This window comes from Terrapene carolina, unplaced genomic scaffold (genome assembly GCF_002925995.2).
Source record: "Terrapene carolina triunguis isolate 2854851 unplaced genomic scaffold, T_m_triunguis-2.0 Scaffold93, whole genome shotgun sequence".
NCBI lineage: Eukaryota > Metazoa > Chordata > Testudines > Emydidae > Terrapene > Terrapene triunguis.
In genome coordinates, this window is record NW_020664444.1 from 5,076,017 (window position 1) to 5,093,763 (window position 17,747).

Here is a 17,747-nt window from a genome sequence, read left to right on the forward strand (position 1 = left end):
CCAGGGCTTTATAAAGCAGCGCACAAGCGACCAGGGAGCGTTTGCGACCAGGGGCTGCTAACAGGGAGTTTCGCAAGGGAGTTTGGAAGGGGAGTGGGAAGGGGCGAGGGTCCCTTGCCGGTTCTATCTGTTTTCCCTTTATTCCCCTTAAAACTTTAAACTTCTTGCTTAAACAACCCTTTCAGCGGACAGGGGGCTGCAGACGGGAGTTTGACAGAGGGAGGCTTACGATGGTTAGGAAGACCCGCAACACCTGTGCCAGCACTGCTTCTGTCTCCTCCTCCTGCGCCTGTAGCCAGACAGAGCGCCTGAGCATGGATGCTTCTACCCAGATCCTGGTGTGGTTTTGCAGAGACTGTAACTTGCAATTTCCACTTACTGATATCCAGGCTGAGGGGACCATCCAATGTGAAAGGTGCCTGCTGGTGGAATCTCTCAGGCAGCAGGTGGGAGAGCTACAGGAGGAGGTGGCTAGGTTGAGAAGCATCCGAATCCACGAGCAATTCCTGGACAGTGTCCATGTGGAGACAGCTGAGGTAGCTGTCCCAGGACACAGGACTGCTGATACACCACTGGTGGAGGAGGAGATGGCTCAGGGTGGACACTGGCAGCTGGTTACTTCTGGCAGCAGGCAGTGCTCCACCCCTGCTCCGAACCCTCCCGCTGTGGTAATAGGTAACCGTTATGCTCTTCTTGATACAGGAAAGAAGGCATCACCCCCTACAGTAAAGGAGGAGAAGCCTCGTACCCCTAAGGCTGGGAGGTCTGCTGCCACCACTGCGAATAGGAAACGTAGGGTAGTGGTGGTCGGAGACTCTCTGCTGAGGGGGACGGAGGCGCCCATCTGTCGCCCTGACATTTCATCTCGGGAGGTATGCTGCCTGCCGGGAGCCCGTATCCGAGACGTTACGGAGGCATTGTCGAGGATTATCCAGCCCTCTGACTACTACCCCATGCTACTCATCCATGTGGGCACAAATGATACTGCGCGGTGTGACACTGAGCGGATCAAGAGTGACTACAGGGCTCTGGGAGTACGGGTGAAGGAGTTTGGAGCGCAGGTGGTATTCTCTTCGATTCTTCCTGTCAAAGGTAGGGGCCCGGGCAGAGACAGATGCATCATGGAGGTGAATGCCTGGCTGCGAAGATGGTGTCGCCAGGAGGGCTTTGGCTTCCTAGACCACGGGATGCTATTTGAGGAAGGACTGCTAGGCAGAGATGGCGTTCACCTTTCGAGGAGGGGAAAGACCCTATTTGGACACAGACTGGCTAACCTAGTGAGGAGGGCTTTAAACTAGGTTCGACGGGGACAGGTGAGCAAAGCCCGCAGGTAAGTGGGGAACATGGAGACCTGGGAGATGGGTCGGAGACGAGAGGGAGTGTGGGCTATATTGGCAGAGAGAAAGGAGGGTCAGGACAAAACCGGGAGGAAAGATCAAACCAGTATCTTAGATGCCTATATACAAATGCGAGAAGTATGGGTAATAAGCAGGAAGAACTGGAAGTGCTTATAAATAAATACAACTATGACATTGTTGGCATCACTGAAACTTGGTGGGATAATACACATGATTGGAATGTTGGTGTGGATGGATACAGCTTGCTCAGGAAGGATAGACAGGGGAAAAAGGGAGGAGGTGTTGCCTTATATATTAAAAATGTACACACTTGGACTGAGGTAGAGATGGACATAGGAGACGGAAGTGTTGAGAGTCTCTGGGTTAGGCTAAAAGGGGTAAAAAACAAGGGTGATGTCATGCTAGGAGTCTACTACAGGCCACCTAACCAGGTGGAAGAGGTGGATGAGGCTTTTTTTAAACAACTAACAAAATCATCCAAAGCCCAAGATTTGGTGGTGATGGGGGACTTCAACTATCCGGATATATGTTGGGAAAATAACACAGCGGGGCACAGACTATCCAACAAATTCTTGGACTGCATTGCAGACAACTTTTTATTTCAGAAGGTTGAAAAAGCTACTAGGGGTGAAGCTGTTCTAGACTTGATTTTAACAAATAGGGAGGAACTCGTTGAGAATTTGAAAGTAGAAGGCAGCTTGGGTGAAAGTGATCATGAAATCATAGAGTTTGCAATTCTAAGGAAGGGTAGAAGGGAGAACAGCAAAATAGAGACAATGGATTTCAGGAAGGCGGATTTTGGTAAGCTCAGAGAGCTGATAGGTAAGGTCCCATGGGAATCAAGACTGAGGGGAAAAACAACTGAGGAGAGCTGGCAGTTTTTCAAAGGGACACTATTAAGGGCCCAAAAGCAAGCTATTCCGCTGGTTAGGAAAGATAGAAAATGTGGCAAAAGACCACCTTGGCTTAACCACGAGATCTTGCATGATCTAAAAAATAAAAAGGAGTCATATAAAAAATGGAAACTAGGACAGATTACAAAGGATGAATATAGGCAAACAACACAGGAATGCAGGGGCAAGATTAGAAAGGCAAAGGCACAAAATGAGCTCAAACTAGCTAAGGGAATAAAGGGGAACAAGAAGACTTTTTATCAATACATTAGAAGCAAGAGGAAGACCAAAGACAGGGTAGGCCCACTGCTTAGTGAAGAGGGAGAAACAGTAACAGGAAACTTGGAAATGGCAGAGATGCTTAATGACTTCTTTGTTTCGGTCTTCACCGAGAAGTCTGAAGGAATGCCTAACCTAGTGAATGCTAATGGGAAGGGGGTAGGTTTAGCAGATAAAATAAAAAAAGAACAAGTTAAAAATCACTTAGAAAAGTTAGATGCCTGCAAGTCACCAGGGCCTGATGAAATGCATCCTAGAATACTCAAGGAGCTAATAGAGGAGGTATCTGAGCCTCTAGCTATTATCTTTGGAAAATCATGGGAGACAGGAGAGATTCCAGAAGACTGGAAAAGGGCAAATATAGTGCCCATCTATAAAAAGGGAAATAAAAACAACCCAGGAAACTACAGACCAGTTAGTTTAACTTCTGTGCCAGGGAAGATAATGGAGCAAGTAATTAAGGAAATCATCTGCAAACACTTGGAAGGTGGTAAGGTGATAGGGAACAGCCAGCATGGATTTGTAAAGAACAAATCATGTCAAACCAATCTGATAGCTTTCTTCGATAGGATAACGAGTCTTGTGGATAAGGGAGAAGCTGTGGATGTGGTATACCTAGACTTTAGTAAGGCATTTGATACGGTCTCGCACGATATTCTTATCGACAAACTAGGCAAATACAATTTAGATGGGGCTACTATAAGGTGGGTGCATAACTGGCTGGATAACCGTACTCAGAGAGTTGTTATTAATGGTTCCCAATCCTGCTGGAAAGGCATAACGAGTGGGGTTCCGCAGGGGTCTGTTTTGGGACCGGCTCTGTTCAATATCTTCATTAACGACTTGGATATTGGTATAGAAAGTACGATTATTAAGTTTGCGGATGATACCAAACTGGGAGGGATTGCAACTGCTTTGGAGGACAGGGTCATAATTCAAAATGATCTGGACAAATTGGAGAAATGGTCTGAGTTAAACAGGATGAAGTTTAACAAAGACAAATGCAAAGTGCTCCACTTAGGAAGAAAAAATCAGTTTCACACATACAGAATGGGAAGAGACTGTCTAGGAAGGAGTACGGCAGAAAGGGATCTAGGGGTTATAGTGGACCACAAGCTAAATATGAGTCAACAGTGTGATGCTGTTGCAAAAAAAGCAAACGTGATTCTGGGATGTATTAACAGGTGTGTTGTGAGCAAGACACGAGAAGTCATTCTTCCGCTCTACTCTGCTCTGGTTAGGCCTCAGCTGGAGTATTGTGTCCAGTTCTGGGCACCGCATTTCAAGAAAGATGTGGAGAAATTGGAAAGGGTCCAGAGAAGAGCAACAAGAATGATTAAAGGTCTTGAGAACATGACCTATGAAGCAAGGCTGAAAGAATTGGGTTTGTTTAGTTTGGAAAAGAGAAGACTGAGAGGGGACATGATAGCAGTTTTCAGGTATCTAAAAGGGTGTCATAAGGGGGAGGGAGAAAACTTGTTCACCTTAGCCTCTGAGGATAGAACAAGAAGCAATGGGCTTAAACTGCAGCAAGGGAGGTCTAGGTTGGACATTAGGAAAAAGTTCCTAACTGTCAGGGTGGTTAAACACTGGAATAAATTGCCTAGGGAGGTTGTGGAATCTCCATCTCTGGAGATATTTAAGAGTAGGTTAGATAAATGTCTATCAGGGATGGTCTAGACAGTATTTGGTCCTGCCATGCGGGCAGGGGACTGGACTCGATGACCTCTCGAGGTCCCTTCCAGTCCTAGAATCTATGAATCTATGAATCTATGAATCTATGCAGGACTTTAATCAGTCTTGTATCTTCTGGCAGATGGACTGGCAAACAGTTCGAGGCTGTACCCCATTAAGGGCTGGGAGGCTGACCAAATGATCAGGGCTCAGTTTTCACTCTGGGGGGGGCTCATCAGAATTCTATACATGAAGCCCTTTGTGTTCTCCCATTTGTTTTCCCTTTCTTTTTACCACCTTGAGCCTTCAGTGAACATCCAGGATCCTCCCACCTGACGCAGGATGAAAATGAATGTCCTGTGAGCCTCTCCATGTGGCTCAGAAATCAGCCAAAGAGTGAAGTGGATTTAAACAACTCCCTTTCCAACTCCAGACTCTAAATATACACGGACTCTGCATCAGATCTGTGACTCTATAGGTCTAGAGTGTGCAAGTTTCATAGAGTTTAAAGCCAGAAAGCACCACTGTGATCACTTAGTCCGACCTCCTGCACGGCACAGTCCACAGGTCTTCCCCAAATTAATTCCTTCTTTAAGCCGAATAGCTATGGTCCAGCTAGAGCATATCTTTTACAAAAATGTCCAATGTTGATTTTAAAATGTCCAGTAATGGAGAATCTACTACAATTCTTGGTAAGTTGTTCCTGTGATTAAATACTCTCACTGTTAGAAATTTGCCCCTTATTTCTAGTCTGAACTTGTCTAGCTTCAACTTCTAGCCATTGGATCTTGTTATACCTTTGTCTGCTAAACTGAGAAGCCGTCTAATCAAATTTCTATGACTGTGATCAAGTCAGACCCCAACATTCTCTTTGACAGACAGATTGATCTCCTTGAATCTTTCACTATACGGCATGTTTTCCAAACCTTTAATCATTCTCTGAACCCTCTCTCCAATTTTTCAACATCCTTCTTGAAGTATGGACACCAGAACTGCACATAAATATTCCAGCGCTGCTGGTAAACACCAGTGCCCAAATACAGATGTAATACAACCTCTCTACCCCTATTGGATATTCCCATGTTTATACTGCAAAGATCACATTATGGACACAGCATCGCACTGAGAATTAATAATGTTCAGCTGACTACCCACTCGGACACACACACCCAAGTCTTTTTCAGAGTCCTGCACCCACCTTAGCAAGTGATCCAGATCGCTCTGTATTAGTGACCAGTCCTCCTCCTTATTTACCAATATAATGGATACAGGCAGCTGCATTCTACATATGATGGAATGTAGAGAGCTGGGACTTGTGGAGGCCACAAAGAAAGGAAAGAAGATATTGAGGGGTTTCCACACACACACACACACACTTTTTCGGATTCTTTGGCTGGTTTAACAGCTTTTTATTTTTTTCCAAACAAGAACTAACCTTGCAGCATATCCCTGAAACCAGGGATACGCTGTACCATTAAAGACAATGGGAGATACTACTAACACTCAACTTGGGGCTCTCCAACCAACTCATGAGTCAACAACTTCATCCTGCATTTCACTGGCAGTTTTTTAGATTCTGATCAGCCTCATTCCATTTCAAAGGATGAATTCAAAGCATGCCAGAGGGAAACACAAACAGAGACCCCAAAAAGTGCTTTTAAGAGCACGGTCTCTTTGAGCGTTGGATATGAGCGATCCATGCTACCACCATGAACATTCCCAACACACCCAGTCATACTAGTGAATTACTCCAGGATAACAGTAGAATGTACACATCACCTGGGTACAAAGTTACCAAAGTGACTATAATTATAAAGGTACCATATCAGGCTCCATTTTTAAATATAGCCAGGACTCATTCTTGGTCCTACATTTGACGACCACTAAAATTAACACATTGGTTTCTGTGAACACTAGATTTGGGAACTCAACACCCAAAGTGTGTCGTATCAGAGATGGTCCACAAGTATCGTAACAGCACCTACAGCATGCTGACAAAGTTAAGTATTTAGTTCCGGGTCAATGTGTGATTTTAAAACCCATAAACTTCATTAAAGTAATCCTCATCCTGGGAATCCAATCACAGGCAGCTTACCCAACAGTGAGCAGAGGCGTCAAACCTAAGCAGCAGTGTCAGTACTAGAATACTAAGACTAGAATAGTGACAGAGTTCCAGGAAGTAATAGAAGCCACAAATCCGATTAAGTCTTAAACTCGACATCTACAATCTCACTTATTTTATTCATATACGTTTTACACGTTGCATGTGAACCTGGACAGAGATTAATTTCAAGCGGATGCAGTGCCGGTAACATGCCAGATTCAGAGCCCTGGAACTCTGCTCCCACTAGGCATCCACAGGACAGCCCAGCCCAGCTACTGACAATACAAGCTTCTCCCACACTCCATGGGCCTGAACTCTATCCCGGAGAGACCATCTCTAGGGCCCAGAGGGAAGTCAAGTCTCAACAGCCTAGTCATTCCTCGGCCTCTCTGCCTAGACCGCCAATAGGTCCGCCCGTTGTCTGACAACATAGGCCATCCTCTAGGAACCGGATTGAGACCCATCAATTCATTTCACACAAGCCACCCACTCTTTTCAGAGGCCATCACCGGCATTGGACAGCTGTATACCCCACGAGGATGGACTCCATTTCCTATTACCAACTTCCTGAACCACCAGTCTGGCCCTCTCCTCCTCATTTGGTATCAGCCGTTTCTACCAAACTCTTATAGTTTTTATACAGTAGGCAAAGGCCTTTAACTCTTTCTCCATGGTGTTGTCATAGCAAAGTTCAGGGTTCCCCTGGAACAGAACACTATTCTCCAGCCACTGTATTTCAAAGAAGTGGAAGTCTAATATACCTAGTGCATGCAGCTGATGCCTTCCTGCTTTTCAAAGAGACAGTTACTCTACCGAAGCTTCCTCTCTCTACAGAGCTCAAGCCAGCTGGACGGCAGTTGAAAGAGTCACTCAGTCAACAGCGTCGGATATCTGAAGACTTCAGCCCAAAACAAATAGACACATTTAAAATTAAAATTTAAAAAAAAAAAAGACATAAAAAGAATAAATTGTCCCTTGCTGGCGTAAAGCAGCAGCAAATTGTATCTCTCTTTAAAATCCCATATCTCCCTTGAAATGGCTTCCCAATCAGCAATCTCATAGGAGTTGATAGACCGGATCAGACTACTGGCCTGTCTTAGCCCAGTATCCTGTCTCTGATAACAGTCAATACCAGGTGCTTTGGAAACACCATAATGGGCAACTATGGAATAATCTGTTTCTTCGTCCCCTGAAAAGCCTCTTTGAGGAACTGTCACATAATTCCGATTGGGGGCCTGGTGACATAAATCTTGGGAGAAGAGTCATGGAAGGGTCCTATTTAGAATCTCTGGATTCTTCCCTAAAGCATCTCATCAACCCCCCCAAACATCCCACAACCTGCCAATCCCCAAGGGTGAGACGCAATGTGTCCCCATAACCTAAAATGAGGGCGGGGGACACAAAAAATTATCCATGCAGGGACTTGCTGTGAGGTTCCTTCCTCTATTTCAAATAACTGTCTATAACCTCTGTTTCATGGTTGTTTATTTCTGAATTATTTCGTTTTAAAAAAATAGTGAAGAAACCATATTTCTGTGACACACAAGTAACGCTGGCACAGAAACAAGGGTCATTGTATGTGTATAACCAAACATGACCTGCCTGGAACTGCCTTGCACTCTGCCCCATACATGTCAGGAGGCCACCCCAGACATATGAAAAGATGCCAGTGACTCTCACACACCTAGTCACCCTAAAATAATCCCTGAATTTAGCTATTTGTCTATGAAACAGGGAATCCTACGCCACTAAGGGCCAGAGGCCTTGGGCCAGTCAGCCCAGTTCCACTAGCCCCACGCCACCCCAACTGTGCAGGGTTGGCATCGGAGGAAGGAAGCCCAGCAGTAGAATGAGAGCATAAGGCAGACAAAGGCCCATGGAAGACTCCAGGCAGGAAGGCCTGGATACGGCTGCTCTGGAGAGAGCAGGGAGCAATCTGAAGCAGCCCAGGAGAGGCTGAGGGGAGAGACCAAAAGGAGCCTGGGAAGGGCAAAGCTGAGCCCAGAGGGTGGGCAGAAAAGACTTGAATCAGAGGAGAGAGGAGGCCCCTCGGAAATGAGAGACTGGGGCACAGACTCTGTGTTTAGAGTTGGTTTTGGAGTTGTGTCCCCCTGAAGGAGTGGGCTTTGTTAATGGCTTAGCTGAAGGGCCAAGCCCAAGAGGGGAAACTAAGGCAGGGCCACGGCAGGGCCCACCCCAATCACAAAGGGCCGACAAGAAGCAGCGGTGACTCCGCAACCGTCTACAAAACGTGAGCGTGTATTTATTTGTAAAAAGAGCTAATACAATCGGCTACCTGCAGTTTTAAGGCCTGCTCCCACTGAGGTGAAAGGCAAAATCAGTTTAATTTCAGAAGGCACAGGTCTATAGAGTGCATCCCAAGAATTCTTCACGTCCTGGGGGGGCGAGAGGGGAAATCAATTCATTCCCCACTCCCCAGTCCTCTTTTGCATTGTAAGCACCCAGGCACCCGGCATCTACTTCCCTGTGGAATTGAATGTCACAGTGTATGCACAATGATAATATGGTCTTGACCACGCAGCGACCCATTGCAGAGGATCGAATGAAAAATGTAACCATGCTTGAATGAACGGCAGCACCGGGTCGCTTTGATTTCCCCCACCCCTCTACAACCTGAGCCCAATTTCCTGTTTAATACATTTCATGCCACAACTAAGCTGAGATGAAATTGAGGCAACACCTATTTTCCTCCCTGCCCCCATTAAACTCAGAACATGCTACCATATGCCATAAATTACCTGTGTACGACAGGGTAACTTACAAGCTCCAAATGAACTAGCAAAACAAAGCAAGGTACAATCCTATCTCAAAAATCAGGAGGCAATTCCTTCAAACCACAGCATCCACAGAATGAAAACTTTGGGCTTGGCTCACATTCCCATGAGATGATTCATTGTCTTCTGACTTACAAAGGGACCTAAAGCTTGGCCATGAACTCCCGAGCCATACACCCACTCAGGAAGAGACATTTGGATAAGGTCTGCTGGGCAGCGGTTGTGGTTCCATCCATCACTGGGGAAAAAAGTCCCCGCCCCCCACCCACACACATCATCACCCTCCCTTGCCTTTAAAGACTTGGAAAACCCCAACGGTAGCCCCTCAGCAGCAGTTAAACTGGCAGAGATTGCAGCAGGATTTATTTTTGGCAAAAAGTTAGCAGCTCAGCGAGACTGCTACACCTCTCACGCCTGCCAAGAAGAGGTCACACCTCTCCTCCGAACATGCTTATTACTGGTGGAAGTGGCTCGGAGCAAAGGGACGAGAGGAGCAAGCACGACTGGGTAGCTGCACGAGATGGAACAAGCCAAACAGGTTCATTCTCATAAATCAGTACAACAAGGTTAAGAGGCTGCCGCTCACACGACGCCTTAGCCCAGTGCTCCTGTACGCCTCACAGACGTTAATGAATTATGCCTCGTGACGCTCCTCATGAGGACGGAGTAACATTAGTGAGGGACCTGCACCGCACCTGAAAACCCATCCCCTCTGCAGGAAATTTGGATTTGGATCTCAAGCTTCTCTTTAGACCCTTCCTCTCCTAACAGGGCAAATCAAAACCAAGCACCCCAGGACTTTGAGGAAGGTCAGCCTCAGCTTCCAACCCCCAAACTCTGCAGCTGTAATTATGATGCACTTTTTACAGATGGGCAAAAAGAGTCACAAGGGAGTTAAATAAACTATCTGGCTTTAGCGGCTACAATTACATAAATTCCCATGGCTGCCAAGAATGGGGGCCAGGCGGCATTTCAAGTCCTTCTGAAAAAGCTAACCGCCAGCAGGGACATACAGGTGCCTAGAGATGAGTAGAGAGCCTTTCGGATTAGCTCAGGAGTGGAAGCAACGGAAGGATACCCCTTGAAACTCCTTGTCATGCCACTGTGGCCTTATTCTGGACTTTTCGTAATCGCAAAGCTGAATGAAGTACACTTAACTCATTAGGGGGATCCCCTAATTACTCAAATTTCCCTGCTGCACAGAGAGCGGTGGAGGCGCTCTCAAGTGGGCTAAAGCTGAGTGGGATGATGTTTAATATCTGCCATTCTTTTCACTTTCTTTAAATAGAAGAGCTGTGAAATCAGACAGGTCTGGACAAATTGGCTCAGCTCAGGTAAGGAATTAGGCGTACACAGTTTGGGAGGAAGGAAGAAAAAGGCATGTACACAACATACTGCTCAAAGTTAGGGTAGATGTGTCATACCCTGTGGCTATCCCGTGGTCACTACAGGTTACAGGTTTTAGCTTTATCAGGGTGACGATCATTCCTTAGGGTGACTGGCAAGATTTGTTGTACTTTCTCAACTTTTACTAACACTGTAATTTTATCCAGCGCTCCTTCAATGAGTACATCCCATAAAGTTACGCTGCAGATTAAGGGTACGATGCAGGGCAGAGAAGTCACTGAATTTGGGAGTTACACCCCCAGAGATCGTTAAAGAACACAGGCAATGGTCAACCATCCTTTCCTCCTGTCCCTTATATTTAAAATGTTGAGCGTTTTAAATTTTATTTTAACCAGGCACAAAGATAACGTGCTATAATCTAGTCACGAGACGGGGCTGGCACTGATCCAGCTTTAAATGAAAGAATAATCTTGCTCAAAACAAAGCTAATGAGTTACCTAGCTAGAGTGAGGAAAGACTATACCCCTCTGCAGGGATATCATATACTACAGTTATGTTATCAGCCTGATTCTGTTCTTACTCACAATGATGTAAAACAGGAGGCACTCTATTAAAATTAATGGTGTTACACCAGTGTAAGATTCAGGCATGAACAGAATTAGACCCATAGCAAGTTAGCCAACCTGTATTTTTTTTTTCTGAAGGGTACGTTCTTTCTTCAATGTGCCTATGTAATGACTTACCGTGTCTCCATCTTTCAGGAGCACAAAAGCTTATCCATACAATGCATGGTGAGAAATTACAAAGAGAAAAACATAGGAGAAAGTTTGTCAACCTACCAGATCTGTCCAACGTTAACCAATGAGAGGTACAGAATCCATAGAATGGCCATAAGGATCATGTTTGCACATCCAGTGACCAACACGTAAGCCGAAACTCCCAAGCCAAGGCCAGCAAGGCAGTCCAGGTTGCTGTCCATATCAGACCAGTCCAGGAACCAGATGATTGTTGGGGCATAGGTCAAGGAATCCAGGTTAATCTTCCCTTTGAAATACCGTTTGACGTTCTGCAAGTACAGTTTGCATGGCAGCAGTCCCTTCTCCCCGATCAGCTGCTTGTTTTGATGGTAAGCCACCAAAAAAGCGACAACTAGGAGGAAAAAAACAAAAAGAAAAATGTCATTTAAAACCATCACAGAAGGACATCTTTCAAGCCCAGCACGGTGGAGGTGTATCTGTGCATCGGGAAGGAATGCATTAACATCTCCTTCTCTCCAGTAGTATACAACACAGCCATTTCTATTAAATTTGATAAATAAGGCATGGGAATCCCATAAACATAGAACCCCTTAGCCCAGGGAATTTATGCAGAGTCTGTTTTGGGGAAAATACGAGTTTTTCCAAGATGGATATTTCACTGGTTGCTGGCAATCTCAGTAGCAATAGCAACGAATTACTAAAGAAATAATCAGCCACCCACCTGGCTAAATCTAATATAGAAACAACACACTCAGACATAGGAAGCAAATGATCTTACTTTGCACTTGCATACAGTCTTTCATCGGAGGGTCTCAAAAGAAATGTTTTACATAACATCCGCTAAGCCTCACAATCCCACCCAGACACACACACACGACACAGGCGATATGCAGCATCCCTATGTTACCAATCAGCATACGGAGACAGCAAGATGAAGCAACTTGCCCAAAGTCACACGCACACCAGAGTTAGGAGCAGAACTCAGGCAATTGCTCTGTTCATTAGGCATCAGTGCCTCAAATGATCAACAGCGATAACCGAGATCAGACCTGCCAACTTCTGAGCCTGTTTGGATCCCTCTCTAATACCAACAGCAGCATTAGCAGTTGCCACCCAGATCAAAGGCTGCTAAGTCAGTTGCATATCCACTCCTGTGCCCTCAGGAAAGACAGTATGGTTCATAGCTTTCAGGAGGGAGATGGCAAGTCCTGCTAACAATAACTACTTGGAAACAAAAAGTCAGCAAAGGGGCCACATCATAGTCACAACAAGGCAGATTCTCTCCTGCAGCCAAGTTCCACTCGGTGCCAGAGAGTGGAGGGGTGGCAAGTTGCTTGTTACAGCTGCCTGATTACGAGGGTCTGGCTATCCTGGCACCAGAATGAGAGGTATAGCTTAGCGCAGTGTTTTTCAAACCGTGGGTCATGACCCAGTACTGGGTCGCGGCATGTCAGGCACCGGGTTGCCTTGCTCTGGTCAGCACCACCGACCGGGCTATTAAAAGTCCCGCCGGCGGTGCTGCCCAGCTAAGGCAGGCTGGTGTCTACCTTTTCCGACACCGCGCTGCGGCCAGCAGCGGGTCTGGCTTTTAGGCAAGGGGGCCCTGGGGCTCTGCGCGCTGCCCCAACCCCGAGCACCGGCTCCGCACTCCCATTGGCCGAAAACCAGCCAATGGGAGCTGTGGGGGGCGGTGCCTGCGGGTGAGAGTTGTGCGCCTCCGCCTAGGAGCCGGACCTGTTGCTGGCCGCTTCCGGGGTGCAGTGCGGTCCGCGGTGCCAGGGCAGGCAGGAAGCCTGCCTCTGCACCCCAGCTACGCCACTGACCAGGAGCCGCCAGAGGTAAGTCTGCACCTGAACCCCACACCCCAATCCCCTGCCCCAGCCCTGAGCCCCCTGCAAACCTGAAACCCCTTTCTGCACCCCAAACCCCTCATCCCTGGCCCAACCCGAGCCTACACCCCCAACCCAGAGCCCTGACCCGCTCCCGCACCCCAACCCCCTGCCCCAGCCCTGAGGCCCCACAAACCCAGAGCCCCTCCTGTACCCCAAACCCCTCATCCCCAGCCCCACCCCAGAGCCTGCACCCCCAACCCAGAGCCCCCTCACACACCCCAAGCCTCTCATCCCCAGCTCCATTGGGTCGTGAGCATCAACAATTTTCTTCAACTGGCTCCCCAGAAAAAAAGTTTGAAAACCACTGGCTTAGAGGCTGCTTTAACCGTCAACAATGGCATGATCCTCAAAGGATCATGCACCAATCTACCCAGGGCATGGACAGATGCAGGAGCCAACTCCACCAGTTTGACACCATCCAAGAGTTCTCCCATGCCCGGGGAATTTTCAACCGGCCAGCTACAGCCAGGACTCATCTCTTCTGTGCTGTCTGGGTGGTGCAAAGTGGCCAGATCCTAATGAGAATCTGGCCCACTATCATTTCTGATGCATCATTTCAATATGACCACTTCATATCAAACCTCTCTTGTGTATCAATTCCAGTAAACGCTCTTCTATGGGGAAAGAGAGTCCCAAATGGGGCTTTAAGGTACATTGTGAAAAGAACACCAGAGAGGCCATATCTCCTTACAGTATCTTGGATAGCAAAGAGGATTCAGGGAATCCTGAAACCATGATAGTCTTTGCTGTCCTGTAGGAAACGCACATATAGGAATGGCATTTCATGGCCCTCTGAGGGCATTTACTTCTGTGTCAGGATAAAGTATTTTCAACAAAAAGGAAAGGACCTTATTGCGGTCAAGGCAGAGGACTTAGCAAAAGTCACCAGGTCCCTTAGCAGACAACTCCTAGGTTCTCGGCCCAGCTCCACCACACGTTCACTGTGTGACTTTCCTCGTCTGCGTTCGGTATCAGCCTGCCTAACGATGCGGTTGCGAAGCTAACGCATCCACGTTTGCAAGGCACTTGGAGGCCTTGGATGGACTGGAAGCCACTCCATGTAACCAGTGGTTAAAGGAGAACGTAACGGGGGGGGGAGGGGGAAAGCTCTCATTGCAATGGCCCAGGCAAAGGAGGAGCTGTAGGGAAACCCCCATACCCAAGCCAGGTAGAGGAGGGACAACACCCCTATGATTTTAGCAGGATAGGGATAGCTGCACCATCTTCCTCTCCTACTTTCCCCCCCCCCCCAAGTTATTTTCATTATCTGAAGGCAACATTCAAAATACTGTACAATGTAAATATTCAACAGCTCCATCCGCAGCAGCACAGATCGTGCCAATTTTAATTTGTAATAACCGTTTTCTAACGCTTTGGATAATAATTAACCCACCGCACACAGAGAAGAGGTTCTATTTGCAGTGTTATAGCCTCGCTTTGGAAAACAATCCATGATCATTTGTATCTATCATCTGTATAAAACTCCCAAATATTAGAATTTTTCTTTCACAGAACATGTTTAAAAATACCCTGATATGTTAATGTGATGACTCATGAAATAATATTCAGTATCTAGGATGCTTCAAGTTAATTTGGCCATTTGACAGTTAATGCTCACAAAAATGCAACTATTTCAGTCATAAGAGTGTAGTTATGCTATGGGTTGGACTCCTGTATCCTCTCACATACTGACATGTTCAAAATGTAAAGACTTAATATTTTCTTGTCCTCCAAATTGCTACTTTTACATGTCACTACAGCTCTCCCACTTATAATATCTACATCCTTAAACTGGACGATCTAAGAACAGCCAGTTGCTTTTTTTAACAGTATATAAGCAATTTAATTACAGATCATAGACCTAGAATTTGATGTACTGCAGAGAAAGTCGGTCAGTTTCTAGGAATTATCTCATATTTTAGGAATCTCCGCCAGTTACCAGCTTGCAGTTTGTAACTGCAGTCATCTCCTCTGTCAGAGAAATGATGAGGGCCAATATTTCCTGATTAGGCTCCATACATTTCACTCCGTTTCAAGCATTATCTGATTACTGGCCACGTCACTTACAGCAACAAGTCTTACAAAATGGAAAATGCTACACCACTGATTATTTTCCCCCTCCTAACTAATGCTCAAATCTATCCTAAATTGAGGGATGCTGTGGTGCGGACAACTTTTGATGTCCACAGACAGCAACATATCTAAACAAAGTGCATGCATAAATCCTGAGTCAGGTATATGGAAATGTGCTCACTGTGCTATTTTCCCGTGGATATGGGCTCCCTCTGCAAATTCTGTATGCGAAGCCAAGCTTTGCTGCAACTTGGAAGCATTGCAACCTGGAGGTTTGATTAACTATAAAAATCAGTGCCCAATCGCTACATCAGGAATGAAATTCAAACTTCCCCATAGTTCAGGGTGTTGGAATAGCGGGGCTTGGGCTCAGAAGTTTGAAAACCTGAAGGAATTTGTTATTTCAAAGCAAAACAGAATCAGGAGGCAGCGCAGAGAGTGGATAGGGCAGTGGTTCCCAAACTTTAACAACCTGTGAACCCCTTTCACTAAAGTGTCATGTCTCGTGAACCCCCTCCTAAAAAGGAATATTTCCAGGGATTTTCTCTTTTACCTGAGTATAAATGATAAAAGCCGTGATCTTGGAAATATAAATTGTTTTTATGACATGCTTATTACACACTATTTATTATTATTTATCATTACAGTATTTTTATTACATTATGAAAACGGCAACACTCTTGCAAGATCTCACTTTTGTAGCTTGTATCACTTTGAATAAGCCTGTTCTAAGACAAGGCTCCCATGTTTCATCCAGGACTATCAGATGTGAAACAGCAGGAAGGTATTTAAGAAGCCAACTCAGAGTTCCTCCTCCACAAGCATTCAGGTCTTGAGCAGTCCAGGCAAACAACGCACGTTACAACAAAGCTTAAACTTGTTCTTCATAATAATTTTAAAAACAAGACTAGCTGCCTATTTAATTTTAAAAAAAGCAAGAAATATCCACCTCCCTTTCCATTTCTTCTAAGGAGTCTTGAAGTTTAAATCTCCTCAGTGTGATAGAGATGCTGGCTTTGATCTGCTTAGCTCTTGGAAGTCCAGGGGCTCCGGGCCCCGTGCTCCCTATTGCCAGCTCTGTCCGCCATTAGGGAATTTTTTCCCAAGAACCCCTGGGATAGGGCAACAGGCTGAAACTCGGGTGGTCTGGGCTCTAGTCCCAGCTCTGTAACTCGCTCTCTCTGTGAGCCAGTTATGCGCCCCGCCGCTGCCTCATGTAAAATGGAGACGGCGATGCTTGCTACCTTTGTGAACCTCCGTGAGCTGGGTGGGTGAAGAGCACCAGGGGTTATCACTGAAATCTTACCCCTTAGCTTCCAAGTCACTTCTCGAAGATCTCATCCCTGGGAAAGGGCGTACCAGGAGGAAGGTTGGGGTCAGTGCGTGACCCATCTCACACCTCATACAGATCCCATGGCAGGAATAATCCAGTTGTGGGGTGCTGCAGCCAATCATATATAGAGTCACAGGGCCCAGTCCTGCAAGGTTCTTAGAGCCTCCTGAGAGGTGCTGAATGACTTGCGGGATCAGCTTCTTGACACGCACCACTGTCCGCACTCCAACCACTCCGGGTCTGAATCTGGTCCTCAGTTTGTATTTTAAACCTGACCTAACTCCCCTACTCATTTTGAGAAGGAAAGAAACATGCTTCAGCTTAATAATGATCAAAATACTGCACCATCTCCCCTCCAACACACACACAAGGATCTCCAGTGGTGTTTGGTTAATAATCCCTTTAAAACCATTACTCTGGCATTACACCCAAATTTATCTTCTTGCTGTCTCCTGAACGAGCACTGAGGGCCTACCAGAAGTTAACAGAAGGATTCCCATTGACTTCAATGGGTTTTGAATTAGGAAAACAGCAGATTTTTTCTTTAAAAAAAAAAAACAAAAAACACACTGACCTATTTTACACAAAAACCAATAAAGCCAAGCAGGACATTTCATTAGATTAGAGATAGAAAAGGACACACTGACCATAAAGCTTAAGAGTTGTCTTCTCATGACAATAAGCTAAGTGACTTAAAATGTAAAAAAATATATATTTTAAAGTATTCCTTATGCTGGTTGTTTTTTTCTTTTAAACCAAAGCTCTTCTCAGAATTGTAAAACTAAAAGATTCAGTACACGAAACCAGCAGAATTATAATGCTCCCCAACATCAGACAACTTAATATCTCTGCTTTGGTTAAAATAAATTCTCTGCCTTCAAAAACCCTACATGGCTTGATTTACCTGGATTAGCATTGCAATTTGCTGCACTCAGTTTTCAAAAAGTGCTAATCAAATTTACCTCTAAATGCGGCACAAATTGTTGCCCCAACCCATAACTGCTAATCAGTTTAGAAAAAAATCTAAATGAGACCTCTGCACTGTAAGCAAGATAAACAAGGAAAGGGTAAATTAGGAAAAATATACACTACGGCAATTGAAGAAAAGTATACACTATATATGCTGAATATTGTACAGGGTATTTAAGTTTAAAAGCAGCAAATATCTATTATAAGTTGGCATGAACGTCACATCTAAGAATTGTACAGTTTGGGCCAAAAAAAAAAAAAAAAAAAAAAAA

General features: G+C 45.6%; 1 protein-coding gene across 1 annotated transcript in view; it reads right to left on the minus strand.

Moving 5' to 3' along the window:
- The window catches only part of LMF1 (lipase maturation factor 1), a 347,236-nt gene that overhangs the window by 315,171 nt on the left and 14,318 nt on the right, over positions 1–17,747 (minus strand). The window contains 1 exon segment of the mRNA XM_026650800.2: positions 11,290–11,599. Coding sequence (XP_026506585.1) covers positions 11,290–11,599 — 310 coding nt within the window.